The 21,083-nt window shown below is 28.7% G+C and overlaps 1 protein-coding gene across 1 annotated transcript in view; it reads right to left on the reverse strand.

The window, feature by feature from the left end:
* Positions 1–21,083, reverse strand: part of LOC142327922 (uncharacterized) — a 115,893-nt gene that overhangs the window by 20,902 nt on the left and 73,908 nt on the right. Inside the window, exon 3 of the mRNA XM_075371296.1 lies at positions 12,303–12,364. Within this exon, the coding sequence (XP_075227411.1) occupies positions 12,303–12,364 (62 nt within the window). The remainder of the gene's footprint in view (positions 1–12,302; positions 12,365–21,083) is intronic.

Below are 21,083 nucleotides of genomic sequence, written 5' to 3' on the forward strand. Positions count from 1 at the left end.
GAAATACAGTTCACCATTGAAAATTCTTCCCGTATTCATATCTAATCTTACAAACAATTAATAGAGCAGGGACACTCGTGTATAGAAATTTTATAACATTATAAAAACTGCTTGAAAAAGAGAAGATTATTTGAAAACTCAAATTCCTTTTATCGATTCAGAAAAAAAATTAAAAGAGAATTTATGCGACAACTATGCAGCTTTATAAAATCGCATATTTTATCATTTGCCGCAATACCGTATCTATGGAATTAAAAATTTGCATACACATACATATGAGATATGTTTGAATTTTTTAAAATATATTATTAAAATAACATTTAAATATATAGTAAAAAAATATTATCCTAAATTTAAACTCTGAAAAAATAAAGTATAAATTCTACTAATGAAATAAAAATGTAAATCCTCAGTAAGCTTGCTAAGGAACGCTGTCTGGGCCTTTCAAACAAATAAGCTGTGCATAATTGGTCACGATACATGATCGATTAATGTAAAATATGTTTTGTAGAAAGAAAATTATACTTCTATATCGATAAAGGTTTGTATAACAGTTACCGACAGGCTTTATCGTTTCAGTTAGGTGACTCGTCTGGCTGTACGGAGTGCTCTTCTATTTCATTTCTTTCCTTTCGTTAAGTCAGCTGCCGTTGGGTCTATGACTACTTAATGTTAGTTCAAATATAGATCATATTTACTTATTGTTCAGTTATCTTGCTGAACAGATTGTAAAGCTGCTGTGTCGTTATAATAAAAAAAAAAATATTGGAAAAAAAGAATAAAAATAAATTAAATGAAATTAAATTAAAACAATAAACGATAAAGAAACCTTTAAACGGAATAAATTAACATTTACTGGGAAAGAGACTTACCGATTAAACAATTCTTTAGTAAATATAATATAAAAACGGTTATGAATACAAATAATATACTAAAATAGATTGTTAATAGTAAAACATAAGCAAAAGATATTTATAACAGTAATGGTACATAAAAAATAGAATGTAAATGCGATGCAACATACGTTGGACAAACGGGATTAAAATTAAAATAAGATATAAGGAACATATGATATCTTTTAAAAATCAAAAATAAGATTCTAATTTTACAACGCATCTAATAAAAAAACTTACTCCGATGAAAATGTAAGAATCGATGAAATTCACAAATTTGCTAAACGAGGAAAAATGAATACTTTTTAAAATAGGGATGTTTAAATTAAAAAATAACAATAAACCGATTATAAATAAACAGGTAAACACTCAAGCGGATGTCCTTTTCAAGAACCTCAATTTATTTAAAACAGGAAATAATAGATAAATAAAATGAAAAGATAAGGTTAATCGTTAATAACAAGTAAACAAGAAGGCCAGATAAGGCATGTACTCAAATATAGGGAGGATAAGAATTAACAGAAATTCTTGTTCTTAATAACAACAAGAATTTATATATCACAACCAAACCGTAACCTCTTGCATTAGCTTTGCGGATTTTTATGAAATTTCTCGAAGGCTTTTCGTTTAAAACTCTTAAATATAAATCGATCGCCGTTATAATGTTTTATCGGGATTGTAATCATTAGTATTAGCTGATACTTGTAATATCGTATTCCCTTGATGATTTGTTAGCAGATTAACATAATACGATTTTTTAATTCATCTTTACTTTTGACCTGATTCAATCTTTCCGTATTTAAAAAAAATAGTCATTTATGTACATTTTCAATCACTTTTGATTTTATTCTAACATGAAATACGTACTTTTTAATCGCTAAAAGATGCTTGTAATCATTGTAATTAAAAGAAAACGCAACCAGTAAATTTACAAGTTACAAAATAAAATATCAAATTTATTTTTTATATTTATTTTCGTAAATAATCAATAATAAATATACAAATAATAATAATATAAAATATATTTTCGTCAATTATTTGTAAAGATATGAAAAACTTTACATAGTTTAAATTCTTCGTAAAAATATAAATGTTACGTTCCTTTTACTTTACCGGCTATAGTTTAGAGTTTAAAAAACGCAAAATTATAAAAATGTCCGATAGATGTTATGTACATATGTACTTGTGTGTTGTATATATTTGATTAATATCTCTGGACTAGCGCAACACAATATTTTTGAAAATAGAGTAAAACATTTCTATTGCGTTGATGGCAATCACCTTTTTTACTTTCTTGTATAAAGTAAAGGAAATTTGTAATCGCGAAAAATTTCGGTTTTCAGATTTCAACGGAAATATCCATTTTTACTAGTTTTGGAGTAACGTCTGTATCTCGCATAACTCAAAAACGATTAGATGTAGGGTGTTGCACCTCTTCTTTTGATTGCAATTGATTGAACCAAAAGTCTCTAAAAAAGCCCAAAATCCAAAAAAAATTATATTTTGGACTTTTTCTTAACTGCAGTAATAAGCACTCATTGAGAGCTTTTCAACAATATATCATAAGTGGTACTTATTTTCATCGGTTCCAGAGTTACAGCTAAATAAAACTTTGAAATATTTGGATCTTACAAGGGGAAGGCATATCTGTTCGAATCTGACTTCATCACCTTTTTTTAATTTTTTTTTTAAATTTAAATTTATTGATTTATTAATAATAAATTTATATATTTATTAAAGATTATTAAAAAAAGTTTTACTTTTAATTACTTTTTAATAAAAAAAGTTTTATTGAATAAAAATTCAATAATAAAAAAAAAAAATGGAAAAATCAGAAGTTATTAACTTGGTTATTAACTTATTAATTATATTTCATATAATTGAGATATTTGGATCTTATAACGGGAAGGTTCATCGGTTCGAATCCGACTTCATTTCCTTTCTCTTTTTTTAATTTAAATTTAAATGTATTGATTTATTAATAATTATTAACCTCCGATTGTAAAAAAAAGTTTTACAATAAATAATAAAAAATGTAATAAAAAATATGTCATTTAATAGGCGAACAAGGAAGTCATGTGGTATTCACATCAGATTTTTGTTTACGAATTAAAAAATATTGTGAAAAAAATAATTTAGAATATTAAAATATAATTAATAAATTTAATATTAAATTTGTTTCTGACCCAAATGCTGTATATCCGAAGGAAACGAATGAGGAAATTCTAATTTTATCTCTATGACGTTATTAATTAAAATTGTGAAACTCTATTTTCTAAATGTAATTTAATATTTTACATGTATATTCCATTGAAATTCAATATACAAACAAATGGATAAATGAATTAAATACAGGAATCCTTTGTAATTAAAAAAAAAAAACACTTCAGTGAGTTGTAAAAATGTATTTATTCATTTATTGCCTTTTAACAAGTGGTTTGCAAAATACACTATCACAGATACAAGGCTATGCATGTATGTATATATGTGGGTGTGCGTTTGTGTGTACGCGCGCGAGTGTTTTATGACGAGGACTATATTTATAGCTAATTTTACAAACGTTCTAAGTATTAGAAGGTGATATAGTTAATATGACGCAAGAGCACGTTCAAATTCATTAGTCATTAAAGGTGAGTACATATTACACACGAGCGCATTTAGTAGTAATATATTACCTTAAACTTTTTAACCTTTGACCTGGTTTCTAATCTACAATGATAGAGCTTTACTTTGATCTGTTACTTTATTACATAGTAATAATATTTAAGTTTTATATAATCATTATAGAGAGTGTTTAGCGAAGGATATGTACAAATGAAAAGAGGTTCATATGAATTCGGATCCGGAAACAGTTCGTTATAGCATGCGAAAATTTTTTCCTGATTTTTCCTCCAAGGGTAAAATGAAACCGCATTAAAATAACTTTATTAACCGGTTTCATATAATTTTTACTTAAAAAATAAAATAAAACAGGTTACTTTTTTAATTCTAAAAAAATTGAGAAATTTTACGATTAGCGTAACTGTTTATTTCTGCTGAGTGTAATTACACAAAAATTTTTTATTATACTTGAATTATAATCAAAACGAGTGTATGAGAATTTTGAAATGTAGAAAGTTTTAAAGAAAAAAAAAAGAATTTTCAAAAGGAAAGAAAGGACATATTCTACAGTTAAAAATAAAGAAATTATGTGTCCGAAAAATACTCGTTTTCGAGAAATAGATCCCAAAACTTTATCTGTAATATTTTGTTAAAAAAAAATTGTTGAAATACAAATAATTGGTTTGGCAAAAACTATTTTTTAAATTGCTAAAAATAAATAAAATAAATAAATTTGGTAAATTGCCAGTAAACAAATAAAATGCTGCAGAAAAATTTGTAAGAAATTTAATTATGAGACAGCTAAATGGGAAAATTAAGTACTATAACTGAACACAAAGAGTTTAACGAAATTTAACAAAACGTAATTTCAAATTGAAATAAGAATCATTTTAATACTTGGATAATTATCTATAAAAAAAAATTAGGGGAAGAAAATCATTTCAAACCCTGACTAGCGTTAAAAAATTTAATTATTTCTCTATTACAGAAAACCTTAATTCATTTTTGTTAGTAGTTTCTTTAAATTCTTTCTATGCAATAATGCTCTTTATTAGTAGGCAAATTTCTCGAATTTGCATTTTTTTAACAAATTTTTTTTAATACGCTTACTATTTTATGTAAATCTACACACAGTTTTAATAAAACCTAAGAGATATTAAATGAAATGAACTTAAAAAAATAGTCGTGCAAAGGGCATATGGTGGTTAGATAACGATTTCCAGTACGTATAGAAATTGCGAAAGCACAGCCTGTCGACCCTTTTCATTAAAAGAGATTACAGAAAAAAATGCGGCACTGATGCTTTTTAATAATACAAATGCTTAATATTTATAGCAAAATAATAATTTTTAAATTTTAATTTCACATTTTTTAAATTGGAGAGAATTTACCGGTTAGAAGTAAAAATATACTGGTATATAAAAATGTTTCCTGGTTGTCTCGGCTCTTTAAAGAATTGAGGCCAAATTTTAATAATTGAACCCAATTGTAACAACGCCAAATTTAGTAGTATTGTTTTTATTATTTATTTATTTTTTATTCTGTATTATTATTATTACTGTTTGGTTTCTGTCGACTATGAGATGTTGAGATAAATATTTTTAAGATTTAAGACTGAACTTGAAATTTCAAATTGGAGTTTAAGATTACTTGTAACTATTTTTGTGAATTCCTTTCTTTGGGAGTTCCTTAGGAACCTATTTTTTGTCAGGAGACTTAAAAAAAAAAGTTAATAAAGAATTGAAGCCATATTATTAAGAATCTTTATAACCTTAAATATATTTACATATTCCAGAAAAATTGCGAATCAAAAAAGTTAAGTTAGAAAATTTTATTTTGAGAAAATTTATACGTCAAGTTAACATGAAGAAGAAAGAGTTTAAGAAATTTTACTATTATTAAAAACAAAACAGATCGAAAAGTAATTGAAATAGATCAAATAAAAATTCGTTATGTTATACTAAATTATTGTTTCTGCTAAGAACTTCAGGAAAGTTTATCATATTACCTAATGATAATTAATATGTAAGACCGATTTTACGTAGGATAATCTGTTGGCTGTAAAATTTAGAGGAAATTGATAATCTTCAGTATATTACATAGAGACGTCTCAAGCACCCCCAGATTATAATGCGATTTAATTTTGAGGTAACTGGTTCCAATAACTGTTAACTGGAAAATATTTGACGGAGACAGTTCTGAATGCAGTCACAGACGGTAAAAATTGTATAATTTATACGTACAAACGAAGTATAGTCAGAAAATAACAAGAATTTTAATTTTTATAAAAATATATATTTATTATTTTACGAAGAGTAATTCACGTATTGTTACCGGCGCTTTTCTGAGTTCATTCTACTAGCAAAAATAATAAAATTAGTTCGCGCAAACGTGGATCCGGAAATGCTCTATTAGCCAGTTATAGCTAGCCATAAATATCGCCCTGATTCCTAGGCAAAGAGTGAAATAAAACCGTAATAAAATTCTAGAAACCCAGATTAAGGAATAAAAATGATAGTTTCTTTTGGTCTTTGACCTGACAAATTAAATAAAACTGGTTCCAGAACCATAATATACTGGAACAAATTGAATATACAGGTTCCAGTAGTTTTCATAATATCAGATGTAAAATAAAAAAAATTGTTTAAAAACACGTTTTTTACCGTTTGTAATATAAAAATTCTAAATGAATAATAAATGCGTAAAATTTATTGTTAAAACTTGTAGAGAATTTAATTCAGAGAAAATTGATGTAAAATAGCCTAATAAAAAACAAATACAAGTTCAAGAAATTTTATTTTCTTGGTAACACTTACCGTGTGAAAACGAAGAGATTACACCTACAGCTTTCCTACTAATTTCCATCTTACAAAACAGTGCTGTTTTAAAGATAAAACAAAATTAAGAAATGAATTAATTAATTAAGTTTTGGAGAAAATGTTACCGTTATTCATATCGTACCCAAAATTTCAATCAAAATTGTTCAACAAACTATCACTGATTCCTATCTCTTCAGAATCTGTTTAATAGTGATCAACAATTACAGATCACAACCTTTATTTTGTCGATATTTTTAACGGTTGCTGATATTTTACAACGTCCAACTCCTTTCTAATGTTCAACGTATTTAAGGCCTTCTCAAAAACCCACCGGTTTGGTGTAGTGATGAACTCAACTCAAATCAGCTGATTTCAGCTGAGGTTCAAATCTTAGTAAATGTTTTATACGGATTTGAATACTAGATCGTGGATACCGGTGTTCTTTGGTGGTTGGGTTTTAATTAACCACACATCTCAGGAATAGTCGACCTGAGACTGTATAAGACTACACTTTATTTACATTCATACATATCCTCATGCATCCTCTGAAGTAATACCTTACGGTGGTCCCGAAGGCTAAATAAAAAAGAAAAAACCTTCTTGAAACCTTTTGTACTACTCATAAATCTTAGGTATCGACGTAATATCTTTACCAAATGCCTTGGCCAACAACTTCACTGTGCTTTATTCTATTTGTAATGCAAAATATAATGCAAATCCTTTGTTTCATTTAAAAAAAAAAAAAAATAATAAATCAGGACTCGTAATAAAATACCTCCTAATTACTCGGCTGCCAATTTTCAACTACGCTCCTAATGTGGCTGAAAATATAGACAGTGATCTGATCGCTTGGGAAAAAGAGGAACTCAATCGAAAAAATACAGCGCACAGAATTAAAAAATTCTCACAATGTTTTGAAGAAAATTCTTCAAATTTAAAATTTGAGTACCTCAGTTTATTTATAAATTACAGGTTATAATAGAATAATCCCTAAAATAATATTAGCCTATTATAGCAAAATACAATTGTGATGATTATAATAATTGTAACAATAATGACAATTTTAATTTTAATATAATCTTAATTGTTTTTTTACTTCCTTGTACGAAGTAAAGGAAGTAATGTGATCGCGAATAATCTCGGTTTCCAGATTTAAACGTAAATATCCATTTTGACCATCCCTAAATCCATTTTGACTAGTTTCGGCGTGACGTCTGTACGTACGTATGTATATATCTCGCATATCTCAAAAACTATTAGCGGTAGTATGTTGAAATTTTGGATTTAAGACTGTTGTAACATCTTTTTGCGCACCTCCCCTTTTAATTCCAATCGACTGGACCAAAAAAGACCAAAATCCAAAACAAGTTAGATTTTGGAATTTTTTTTCACTGCTATAATAAATCCTGAATGAGAGGTTTTCAACGATATATTATAAGTGGTACTTATTTTCATTGCTTCCAGAATTATAGCCAAATAAAACTTAAGTTAATGAAATATTTGGATCTTTGGGGAAGGCACATCGGTTCGAATCAGATTTTATCTTCTGTTTTTTAACTTTTTTTTTTTTTAAATATATTAGATTTGTTAATAATTATTAACCTCTGATTGTAAAAAAAAATTACGATGAAATAATAATTCAACAAAAAAAAAAATTGAAAAATATCATAAATTTTTAATGAAACAAAATTTTATGTAGTTTTCATTTTAAAAATATGTGTAAATATAATTTAATAGACGTGTAAGGAAGTCATGTGTTGTCCACATCAGCTTTTCACATAGGTGTATATTTAATAATTTGGTGAAACATCTAATTATTTAATATTAACTGAAAATTTTAATTTTGAATCGTTTTATTTTTGGATTTTCTAGTTTAATTTTATTTACTTTTCTGGAATTTCTATTTAATTTTATCTACATTAAAGTACAGAATGTCTGAAAAATAGACCCTTACAAGAACAACATTTACACTGAGACATACATGCCCTATCTTTAATAAATTGCAAAAAAATCTTATCTTTTATTTCATTACTCCTCTGATATTGTAGGTCAATATTCTCTCTTAGTCGGAGTTGATCATCATTTCGTTTATTTGTTTTTTGTTGCCAATCATTTAATAGCTCTTTGGTTGGATACAATTCTTGTAATTTTAATTTGTGTACACGTACTCTACTTTTCAAACTTTCTCTCTCTTATTATTCTTCATTTATGTTAATATTTTTATTCTTTCCTTGGTCTTGACGTTTTTTCCTCTATATATTTATCATCTTCTCTTCATCTTTTTATTCTTTCTTTCCTTGCAACATTTCCTTCCTGTTTATTTTTTTGGTTTGCAACATTTTCCTCCTTTTTTTAAACTTTTTTTTAAATTTAAGTTTATTGATTTATTAATTATTAACCTCCGATTGTAAAAACACTTTTACAATAAATAATAATTCAATAATAATAAAAATTAAAAAAAAAATTCAGAAAAAAATCAGAAGTTATTAGTGAAATAACATTTTATGTACTTTTAAAAATATGTGTATGCTATTTAATAGGGGAACAAGGAAGTCATGTGGTGCCCACATCAGATTTTTATTATGATAATTTTTTATTTTGTCCTATTATAGTTATTTTGATTTTTGTAACATATATAATGTTTGATATTTTATGTTTCCATAAGGTTACGATATCTAAAATCACCATAAGTAATTACGAAAAATGTACGTAACAATAGGAAAAAAGTACTGGATTGAGGTACTTAATATAGTAGCGAACATTGAACAAATTATTTGTAGTGCATTATTATCTGAGAAGTTATATTATTATAGCAAAATTGATAATTTGATTGTTAAAGTAACAAAGAAATTATTTCGATAGTTAATTATGAAATTTAGTTTTCATATAATTGAATGGCTTTGTAGAGTTTCACAATTATCTATTTTTGTTGTATATTATATTGGTAACCAACTGCAATCCTTTGTATGAGGTTAATTTTATAATTATTGTTTAATTATTTGCAATTGAAGATGACAATTAAACATTACAAGGTACTAAAATAATAGATTACACAGTCGAATTAAAAAAAAAAGAACACACACAAAAGCAAATGTTTTCAATATAAATGTTATTAATATATTCATTTCTATTATCAGAATTTCGTTGAATTATGAAATAATAATAATAATTATTATTTATTTATTATTTTTTTTTTTTTATTTGCTTTGTTTGTGCAACAGAACAGTTACACAAAACCATTGTATGTTGCACAATATCACATAAAGTCACAAAAGAACAGCCACAAGTCAACAACCCACATATAAATTAAAAATACAATATTCAAAACACAATAATAATAATAACAATTATACAGTCAAATACAAAAAATAATAATTAGAACTTTAAAAACGGTAGCTACGGAGTGATAATAAAAACACATAGATGAAAACATACAAAAACCAGGCAGGTAGTAGCGTCTTATCTATTTCCTTTTGAGGACACCTTTAGAGCATACAGAACCACGTGTTCAGTTATTATTAAGCACTCCTAAGGACATTAGATTTTATCTGTTTCTATACTACTGTAGGATATTATATTATAACAGTGTTGATTAAATTAATATTGGCTAATGTATTTATTATACATTTAATTTGTATAAAATACAACACAACTAAATGTTTCATTATGCGTTAAGCACTAGTAAGAATGTTATATTATATTTTATAATTCAGTAGTATTGTGTGATACTGAAATGGAGTAAATAAAATTGATTTAATTTATATGTCTATACATTTATGAATTGTAACAATTTTACGCTCAATATGAGACTTTACGCGCACATCTCTTTTTAATGACCTCGTAACAAAGGCCCGCAATCATTTTTGATAGTTCCCTATTGGCTCACTCGATGTAGAGGCTCCTGGTCTGGTCTATCATACACAAACCCTCGTCCCACCTTTTCACGGTGGTTCATCTAACACGGCGTGAGGCGTTTACACCTTGCGGTGTAGGGTCCTCTAGCCAGATGTCCCTGAGATGGCTATGCTCGGATATAGCCGTTCTCTCGAACAATCCGCGCGCCTGTGCTACGCCCACTTCAGACACGGTTTTTATGTCCGCGTCGTAGCGAAGAGTGGCATTTCTGACAAACCACAGCGCTCTGAAAATGGTCCGCAGCGCCACGTTTTGTACGGCCTCCAGCTTTTTCTGGAACGTAGAGAGCTCAACAGAGCTCCCCATGCCGTGTAGATGTATGACAGAATTGGCAAGACGTAGAGTCTGTAAATGAGTATCTTAGTCTCCAGCGGAATGGGGCTGGCTCGATTAAGCACTGGGTATAGGGAAGCCCTGGCGGCCTTTGTCCGGTGGGTAAAATATTTTACATGTTCCCCTATGGTAAGTAGTTTATCCAGAACAACTCCCAGATATTTAATTTTTGTCGCACAGGGTATTTTTTCCCCTGTGATTTCCAGCTGTTTGGCCGGAGTGCGTCGCTTGCTGTGAATAGCACGGCCACGGACTTTTCCCCGTTGACCCTGATTCTCCACTTATCAAGCCACGGCTCCACTAAATCCAGCTGCCGTTAGAGTCTCTCGACCGCATAATCCATATTTCGAAATGTATAGTAATATATGCCGTATCATCGTCGTATAAAGTGGTGTTGACGCCTTCCGATATGATAAGAGGGAAATATCTGGCAATGAATACATAACTTGACCGTTTATCGGCTACGTTAATTAATTATTTTAATTTAATCATTTCAAGTTCTGCTTGTATCTATTATAAAATAATTTATTTTTACTGAAAAACAATAATCAAAATTATGAATTCTTTTTTTTCATATTTTTATCAAAAAATATTTACTTAAAATTTTAAAACCGACCAGAAGAGGGGTATTAAATTATTTTAGTGACTTTATTCTTTAAGAAAATACGTTTAATCAAAAATTTGAATTTTTTTTCACTTTGAGGTCTCCAATACTCACTCATGTGGACGCATTCACGTAAAATCTATTTTTAATAAAACAATCGCTAAATAAAGATGATAATGAATTTAAAAAAATAACTTTTTAAAATTGTTAAAAGAAATACAAAGACACAACTATAATTATTCTAAACAAACAAAGTTGTAATTTAATTTCTTTCCAAGTAATGCTAAAGAGTAAGAGGGCTATCAAAAAAATTAAGAGTTTTAAATTTTAAATACGATGGGGTAACTTGATGGATTTAAACTTAAAATAATTTTTAAAGAATTTTGTAAAAATTAAAAAAAATATTTTTCGTTAACCCAGAGAATTGCAGTGGGACGGGGAAAATGTTTTCTAGTGCTTGAAGGCCTATTGATACAAAAATTATTGATGCAAAAAATTCACATTAACTTCTGTTCTAAAGATTAGCAAAAAAAATAAAAATATATAGTAATTTTTTGGGAGGGAGTGAATGCTAAATAAAAACTTTGGGTAATCTTTGTGATGTCTTAATAAAAAGAACTTCAAGTTTTTCAGAACTGTTTGCCAAAATGCCCAAGTAAAGATTTTAAATTTTATTTCAGCCAAAACACCCAACCCCTTTTTACTTTAAAAAAAAAAAAAATTAATACATTTTTTCCCCCTCGAAGGTAGTACCTGTGAAAAAACACTACCAAGTTTAAAGAAAATCTGTCGCTGAGGTCCTGAGTTATAAAATCAAATACAGGCCAACGTATATATATATATATAAATACAAATTTCTGTCAGACAAAAATTGATTTTTTGGACTTGGGAGTACTGGAATAAATTTTTTTTTGAATATTACAGTATATTTAAATAATTTTTTTTGTTAATTTTTAAAAAAATATCTACTAAGGCATAAAACTTTAAAAAAAGACAAATTAAAAAAAAGTTTTGACCAATTTATATACTTTCTCGTTAAAGCTATAGTTGCTGAAACAGGTACAGTCGGGAAATTAAAAATTTTAATCGTAAATAATTACCAAAAAGTTGTAAAAGTTTTTTTATAAATTTACTTACCTAGACGATGCATCGGACTAAATCTGACTAAAGACATCGCTCCAGGATCAGATTCGCAATTTCTGAAACAAAAAATAAATAATTAATTAACAGTAAATAAACTATATAACTTTAAAATAATTATTATGATATCGGAATAAGTGATCACCCATTCCATTAGTAAGTGTTTCAAGAATACGTCTGATTTTTAGTATTATCCATTCCAAAGGTTCTAAGTTCTATTTTCGGTGAGTTTTAAAATTTTTCATACGCTACAAACTTCATCTGTCATTGCTAACAGTAATTGAAACTTAGCCTGTACTTATTAAAATATATTGCCATTGTTATTCCTAATGACTTTTCAAAACTGGAACGAACTGCTTATAGTACATCTTCCAATTAATATTGTTTTACCACTCTTATTTAACTCGCTCTTGGACTATGTATGTGAGAATATTATGCGGGTCTTTCCAAATCAGCCGATTTGGAAGACGAGAGTTCCAGCGTTCAAGTCCTAGTAAAATAAGTTATTTTTACACGGATTTTAATACAAATCGAGAATACCGGTGTTCTTTGGTGGTTGGGTTTCAATTAACCACACATCTCAGGAATGGTCGAACTGAGAATGTACAAGACTACACTTCATTTACACTCATATATATCATCCTCATTCATCCTCTGAAGTATTATCTGAAAGATAATTACCGGAGGCTAAACAGGAAAAAAAAGAAGTGTATATGAATATATACAGTAATATTTTAAAATGTATGAACTTTTAAAGCTGCCTCTATTCTTGTCTGCGGTATTGGAAAATGGACACATGAAAATTTCGAAAGATCGCTCAAATCTGAGGTCTAGAGCAGGTGTAAAGTATAAACTTCTGAAGAATAAAAAGTAGAAAATAAAAAATACGTAAAAAAAAATCTTGAATTTAACGCACTAAAAAGTAAAAAAATTATTTTAGGACGGTATCTCAGAATGAATTTAAGAAGCTTTGATGATGATATGCAAGATTATCTGAAAATCATAACTTCCAATTAAAAATTTCATGTTTTTGCCAATTTTTTCCTATGCGTGATGAATGGCCTAAAGAGTCAAATTTTTAATTTGAAGCTATGACTTTCACATAATCTTACACATCACCATCAAAGTTTATTGTCAAATCCATTCTGAGCTACCGTTTTAAAATTATTTGTTTACCTTTTATTGCGTTTAATTTAAGAGTGGTTTTTAAAAGGGTTTTTTTAATATAAGTTTTATTTCTTTCCGAAACAAAATTTGTTTCTGCAACTGAGAAAACAGTATTTCTTATAATTTATTTTCTTGGTGGCTTTAGCTAGATTAGCTATATTAAAGGAGAAAGTATGGTGATCATATGAAAAAATGAAGTATGGGGTTTTTGGAAATTTTTATATTTTAGTGTCCAACTAGTTCACCAAGACCAGAAAAAAACATCTGTATCTGCGTACACGTATGTATATACAGGTACATGTGTCACACTGCCTTTGGTTTTATATCTCAGAATTGATCAAACCGTTTTTTTTTCAGATTTGGATCAAATATTTCTATATATGAGCCATTCATTATATTATTTTTTTAAAATTCAGTTAGGGAGTGGCAGGATATCGCGAAAAACAATTCCTATTTCTTCAGAGGCAATTTAGAAAAACCTTTGGCAGATTTTTTTACCTACGTTGCATTTATTATTATTATCATTTACGACCACATAGGAAAACTTTAGTCAGTCCATTATCCAAGTCTCTTCGATGGGACTATTTGGGCCTTGCATTCCTCCTAGTACATTTTCATACGTTCCGATCTTTGTGCGCTTTATGGTGTTGAAAATGTTCGAGTTGTGAGTTTTTTCTTGTGAGTGTGAAGCGAGTGTTTTTGCTCTTGATTTTCTTGTTTAATTTTATTTTATCTGTGGTGTCTTAAGTCAATTTTCCTTCAGATCCTCTCTTATTTCTCTGACCCATCTGCATACTGTGTTAGTGTTTTTCGAGTCGAGATTGTATTGTACTAGTTGTTTCAGAAGTCTTAAACTTTGCATCCTCATGATATGTTCAAAGAATCCTAGTCTCCTCTTACGCAGGGTACCAGTGATGGGTTCTAAATCTTTGTACACGATTTTTTTGGGAACAATCTACCACTGCTCGTCTTTCTGGTACTTTTTATTGATGCAGGTTCTTCCAATTCTTCTTGCGGTTTCCTGGAGTCTATCTGTCTTTGATTCTTCGTTCAAGTGGAAGAGTGTTTCTGCTGCATAAATGGGTTCTGGTATATTTATTTCATATATTTCTGTGTATGGGACACTGATCATATTATTATTTTTTTTTTAATTCGTTCAGGGAGTGGGAGAATATTGCGAAAACCCCAATTTCGATTTTCTTAAGAGGCAATTTAGAAAAATACTTTACTTTGGTAAATTTGTTACCTACATTGCATTTATAAATAATCAAAAACTCTTTTTCCAAATAATCAATCTCCTGCTCTTAAAATTGAAATATATGTTTTATGTTTTTTTACTCTGTCTTTCTTCCATGAAAATATATTTTTTAAAAGTTTATACTTCACGTTTAGAGCTATCAAGAAATAGCCACACAATTTGTTTTAAATTATAGACCTCGGACTTAAAATACAGAAATGTTTTTTTGTAAATTCTCTATATTTTATTATAGCTTCTATTAAAGCGATTGTTAGATTTAGAGATATGTTACTTAAATCTGTTAAACTTAATCCATAAATGAATATCTTTATAAAAATATTTCTTAAAATTAATTCTCATTTCCTAAAAATATATATATTGTTTCTTTTTTTTTTGCTTTAAATTTTTACTTCATTGTACGAAGTAAAGGAGTATTGTGATCGCCAAATATTTCGATTTTTAGATTTCAACGGAAATATACATTTTGATCATCCCTGAATCCATTTTGACTTGTTTCGGCGTGACGTCTGCAGGTCACACCGCATAACTCAAAAACGATTAGCCGTAGAATATTGACATTTTGGATTTAGGACTGTTGTAACATCTAGTTGTGCACGTCCTTTTTTGATTGTAATCGATTGAACCAAAAGTATCCAAAAAATACCAAAATTGGATTTAGACTTTTTCTTAACTGGAGTAATAAGCCCTCATTAAGAGATTTTCACCGATGTGTCTTAATTGGTACTTATTTTCATCGGTTCCAGACTTATAGCCAAATAAATTTTAATTCCTTAAATATTTGGATCTTAAAAAGGGTAGGTACACAGTATGGATCAGACTTCATCTCCTTTTTTTAAATTTAATTTTATATTGATTTGTTAATAATTATTAACCTCTCATTATAAAAAAATACGATAAATAATAATAAAAAAAAAAATATGAAAAAATATCAAAAGTTATTAACGAAATAAAATTTTATGTACTTTTCATTTACAAAAAATGTGTATGTAATTTAATAGCCGTATAAGGAAGTCATGCAGTGCCCACATCAGAGTTTTTAATTTTTATTACTAGTGCTGGGTACTTTTACTTTTGTTAGCTCTTTCATAAACTGCATTACTTCATCATTTAATAAATTTCTAAAGATATTAACAGTTAAATCTAAACAAAACAGGAAGAGAGTGCGAGAAAGAAAGGATGACATTGGTGAGAGAAAGAAAGGAGAGAGAAGGAACAAATATGCTTTGTCAGTCATGTTTCATTAAGAACTCTACTCTTTTAAATTTAAACTGTAAATAAATATTGGATAAAAATGTTCTACTGTTGTCTGAAGAAGTAGTATTCGCTACGAAAATGCTAATAACTGTAAAAAAATAATTATACTATAGTGATTGAAGTAATTTTTGTAATTTATTCTGCTACTCATGGAAAAGTTAACTTATTCTATTACTAATAAATATATATGTATTTAACATTAAAGTTATAAATATATACGTCTGATCTTATCTATTTAAATATTTTATATGATTTAACGGGTTCTTTTGAATTACAAAGTAATGAATAAAATTTGTTTGTCAGTCTATTTAAATCGGTTCATTCAATTTAAATTTATTCAGTGTGTAAAGAATAAAAAATAACTTATTTTACTATAAAAAGAGAACAGTACTTTAAAATATTCACATTTTTTATTTTTTGAATCTTACATTCAAGTTATCGAAACGAATACAAAATTAAGTACTTTTCTGTATAAAAATACGGATAGGCAAACAATAAAATCCCTTAAGGATATTCAGTAGCAAAGATCCAAAAGACATCATTTTTTTATTTATTTTTTTTTTATGTGAAATATATTCCATATATAAATACAACAAAATACAGTAGAGTGACAAGCAAGAAAAACTCATGCATTGCAAATGCAGATTTATCTAGAGAGCCTATTTTACACTCGCTTTATGTTCTGAACCTTTTTTAATAGATAGGTATCTATCGACATCATACATATACTCCATTTTTTATTGTTACATTACTTAACAATTTTATTTAATTTTTCTTTTTATGTAACAACTTTCAATCTATTTTCAGTTAAAAATTTATAACAAGATTTTATTTCCTACATAATAATTTGAATTTTTTTCTACTGCATAATAATTACACAAACAGAAAAACAAACTTAAAAAATAGATGAAAATAATAACAATAATTTTAGTTCTATAAAAAAAATTCTTAATACAGAATTAAAAAAAAAGTTTTGCGTAACTTTCCCGGCTGTTAATAAAAATTAAACGAGCGACCGGGTTGGTCTAGTGGTGAACGCGTTTTCCCAAATCAGCTGATTTGGAAGTCGAGAGTTGTAAGGTTCAAGTCCTAGTAAAGACAGCTATTTTTACACGGATTTGAATACTAGATCGTGGATACCGGTGTTCTTTGGCGGTTGGGTTTCAATTAACCACACATCTCAGGTACGGTCGAACTGGGAATGTACAAGACTTCATTTACACTCATACATATCATCCTCATCCATCCTCTGAAGTATTATCTAAACGGTAGCTACCGGAGGCTAAACAGGAAAAAGAAAAAAAAGAATAAAAATTAAATGACCCGACAACAAAAAAAGAATACATATTTTTTAGAAGTGGGGAATATTTAAGAAAAATATTTCTAAAATTATTCATGTACAGGTTAAGGTTAACAAATTTGCTTGAGTAAATTTCTTTAAATCTAACACTACCTTTAATAAAGGTGAATATAAGAAAAAAACATTTTCCAAAAGTTTTCAAAAAATTATTGCATAGAAAAGATCGTTAATGAAATTATTGTCGAACATGATTAGGGGTTTTCTGGTATAAGAGAATGTATGAAATTTTTTATCCTTTTGATAATTCTTATTCAGGTTTAATAATACGGTATTTTTATACCAAGTATATACTCTTATTGACCACTCATTTTATTCCACTCTTAGATTAAAGCGCTGTTGGACTATGTATGTGAGAGTCATGGTACGGAACTTTCAGTCGAATTTTGAAACACTTCCTCTTATTCATTCATTTTAAAATTTTACGTACAGGTTTTCTCCTGATAACACATTTTAGCAACATTTTCAAGTCGCTAAGATGCCCCTAAAAGTTGCCGAGTGAAAAAAGTCCCTTGAACTTATGCAACCTCGTTTACATGCATATTTTCTTAGTGAAAGATAACTAGTCTGTTTCGGTAAGTTTGGATCTAAAATTCGCACACGTTTGAAACAGATAATTTTATCAAAACGTAGGGCTTTACCTACTATAACAACCGACGGGAGCTAAATGATAAAAGGCTATTAGTTTATACACAAGCGATATATTAGGGTATACATTGCTACTAGAAATTCTGTACAGTAGCGACCGAAATTTTGGGAAAATTAGTACTTTTTAACCGGATTCGAATTTTTGGATGAAAATCTCAAATTTCTAGAATACGGTGGGTCCTAGCGCTCTGAAAAATTTGTTCGACCTTCCTCGACGATCCGCCTCCAGTGGTACCCGTCGGATGACAATATTTTCAAGTGCCTCCGGGACGCCGTTCGGAAATTGGGGGACGGGTTGCCACCGTAATATTTCGGCAACCGGTTGTCCGATTCTCACGATTAAAAAGGCGTATGTGTCAGCAGGCCGAGCGCTAACTGTTCAACGCATCGGGTAACTCTTGATCGATCGGATCTTGGTTATCCGGAAATTAAATCGTTTAGCCCTATGTTTTGATTGTACTCATCCACCGTAAAACGTATCGCGCCTAATCTTTCGTTAAATACGCTCAAACCAGTGTGCTAACGCAGCTGTAAAGTATACAATTATGAATACTATAAAGTAGAAAATAAAAGATATATAAAAAAACCTTTTAAAAACCACTCTTATATTAAATGCACTAAAAAGAAGAAAAAAAAAATTGTATATACATACATATATATATATATATATATATTTAGAATTACATTTCTTACAATTTCCTTTACAAAATTTTATTTGTTTGGTAATTTAACTAAGTTATTTTACGTTATAAAAAATTGTTTTATGAAATCGACATTCACTTTCCGATGAATGTTGTCACATAACAAACACATCAGTAAAAGACCAAAATTGCTTATATTATTTTACATTCGGACAGTATATGTCGACAAACACAAATAAGCTCTGGTGGGTGTCGAAACGATTACTAGAAATAAAAAAAAGATCACCCAGTATCATTCTCTAAAAGTGGTATAATCTAGACTCGCTTTGCTCGCTAATCTTGTCAAGTAAAATTATACTTAAATTAATGAAATTTTAGCCAAACATAATCTACGCTTGCTTCGCTCGCTAACCTCGTCTAATTAACATTAAATATACAAATTATATATATTTTATTCTCTAACGTTGGAGACAATTAATCGACTTCACCTCATTAATTAAAAAAATAATAAAATTTTCATCGTTAATAAATTGAAAGGGTCAGTCAGGATGTACGGAATATTTTAACTGCATAGATGAAGGTACGATACAAATAAATGGTCACGTGGTTTGCCCTTTGTTAAGTTTTTTTATAAAAATATTTTTAATCAACTTTCACCATCAGTGTATGCTGAATGTTGATATATGTATACCGACGAAGGTCCTAATAAGCAAATATTTTGGTCTTTCACCGCCGTATGTGTCGACATCCACCGGAGAATGTTGACAATTGCCAGATATCGGTCTTTCACAGTGACATATACACTCGTTTTGATTATAATTCGAGTAAAGAATTATAATGAAAAATATTTATGTAGTAACATTCAATAAAAATTAAATGTTTTGCTCTTAACCATAAAAGATTCTGAATTTTTGAAAAATGCCATACCTGACTGAGATTCGAAACTAGGAACCTTGGATTAAATGCCGAGACGCTAACACTTTACTACGAAGATCGGCGGAGTGGTAATATGTGACTTTGTAAAATAGCTTAGCGTTGTAATATTACTTCGAACATTAATGTTAATCGATCACACTTTTCCTAAGAATTTGAATTTAGGTTTAGTTTTGTAAATAAGATACATTTATTTCGATTACGGTAATTATCTTTTTGTAATTATTATTTTATGAGTATTCTTTGTAACATAAGTTAAGTATTACAACCACACCGATTGTAAGAAATTTCATGGTTAGCTTAGAACTTGTTTTATTAATATGCGACTCTGAACTTGGTGAAAAAGGTCACCAGAAACCACTTTGAATAGTCAAGCCTGGCAAAAAATACTTGTTATTTTTGAGAATAACTATTTTATTTCGATTAATTTGTGATTCGACACGAATCACAAGTTTTACCCAAAATGAAATTATAGTCTCCGTTCCCTTTTTAACCTAGCCACGTTCAGAGACGCGTATTAATACGGCAAGCCCATGTAAATGCATATGATATGCTGTTATAAAAGTGGCAACTTTAATTCGTGTACTGTGAGATTGGATGTATGATAAGCACAATTACTCTAACAGAAAACGTGACTGGTGCCTGTTGCACCTCAAGCCCTTATTTTGCGTCACACCCATTAGGAAAATGAGGACGGATAATATGAATTAAAAGATTAATGTACCCATTTCTGCATCTTCTATACATATAAAAATATGATATGACACCATATGACTTCATGTACGCCTATTAAATTACATATACGCATTTTTTAAAATGAAAAGTAGATAACATTTTATTTTATTAATAACTTCTGATATTTTTTTCGTATTTTTTTTCTTATTGTTATTATTGAATTATTATTTATTGTAAAGATTTTTTTACAATCGGAGGTTAATAATTATTAATAAATCAATATATTTAAATTAAAAAAGGAGATGAAGTCTGAATCGAACCGATGTGCCTTCCCCTTATAAGATCAAAATATTTCATTAATTAAAATGTTATTTGGCTATAACTCTGGAACCAACGAAAATAAATACCACTTATGATATATATCATTGAAAAGCTCTCAACGAGGGCTTCTTACTACAGTTAACAAAAATTCCAAAATTCAAATTGTTTTGGATTTTAAGCTTTTTTTGGATACTTATGTTATCGAAAGCGGAGGTGACAATTAGATATTAAAACAGTCCTAAATCCAAAATTTCAACATTCTACGGCTAATCGGTTTTGAGTTATGTGAGATATATACGTACGTACATATAGACGTCAAGCCAAAACTAGTCAAAGTGGATTCAGGGATGGTCAAAATAGAAATTTCCGTTGAAATCTGAAAACCGAAATTTTTCGCGATCACAGTGCTTCCTTTACTTTGTACAAGGAAGTAAAAATGAACGTCTGTTTGTCCCGTAAGCGTTCCTATACCGTTCATTCGATTGCGGTGAAACTATGGTGAGTTGTGCACACGCCCAGGAAGA

The sequence above is a fragment of the Lycorma delicatula genome, chromosome 7, assembly GCF_047948215.1.
Source record: "Lycorma delicatula isolate Av1 chromosome 7, ASM4794821v1, whole genome shotgun sequence".
Taxonomy (NCBI): domain Eukaryota; kingdom Metazoa; phylum Arthropoda; class Insecta; order Hemiptera; family Fulgoridae; genus Lycorma; species Lycorma delicatula.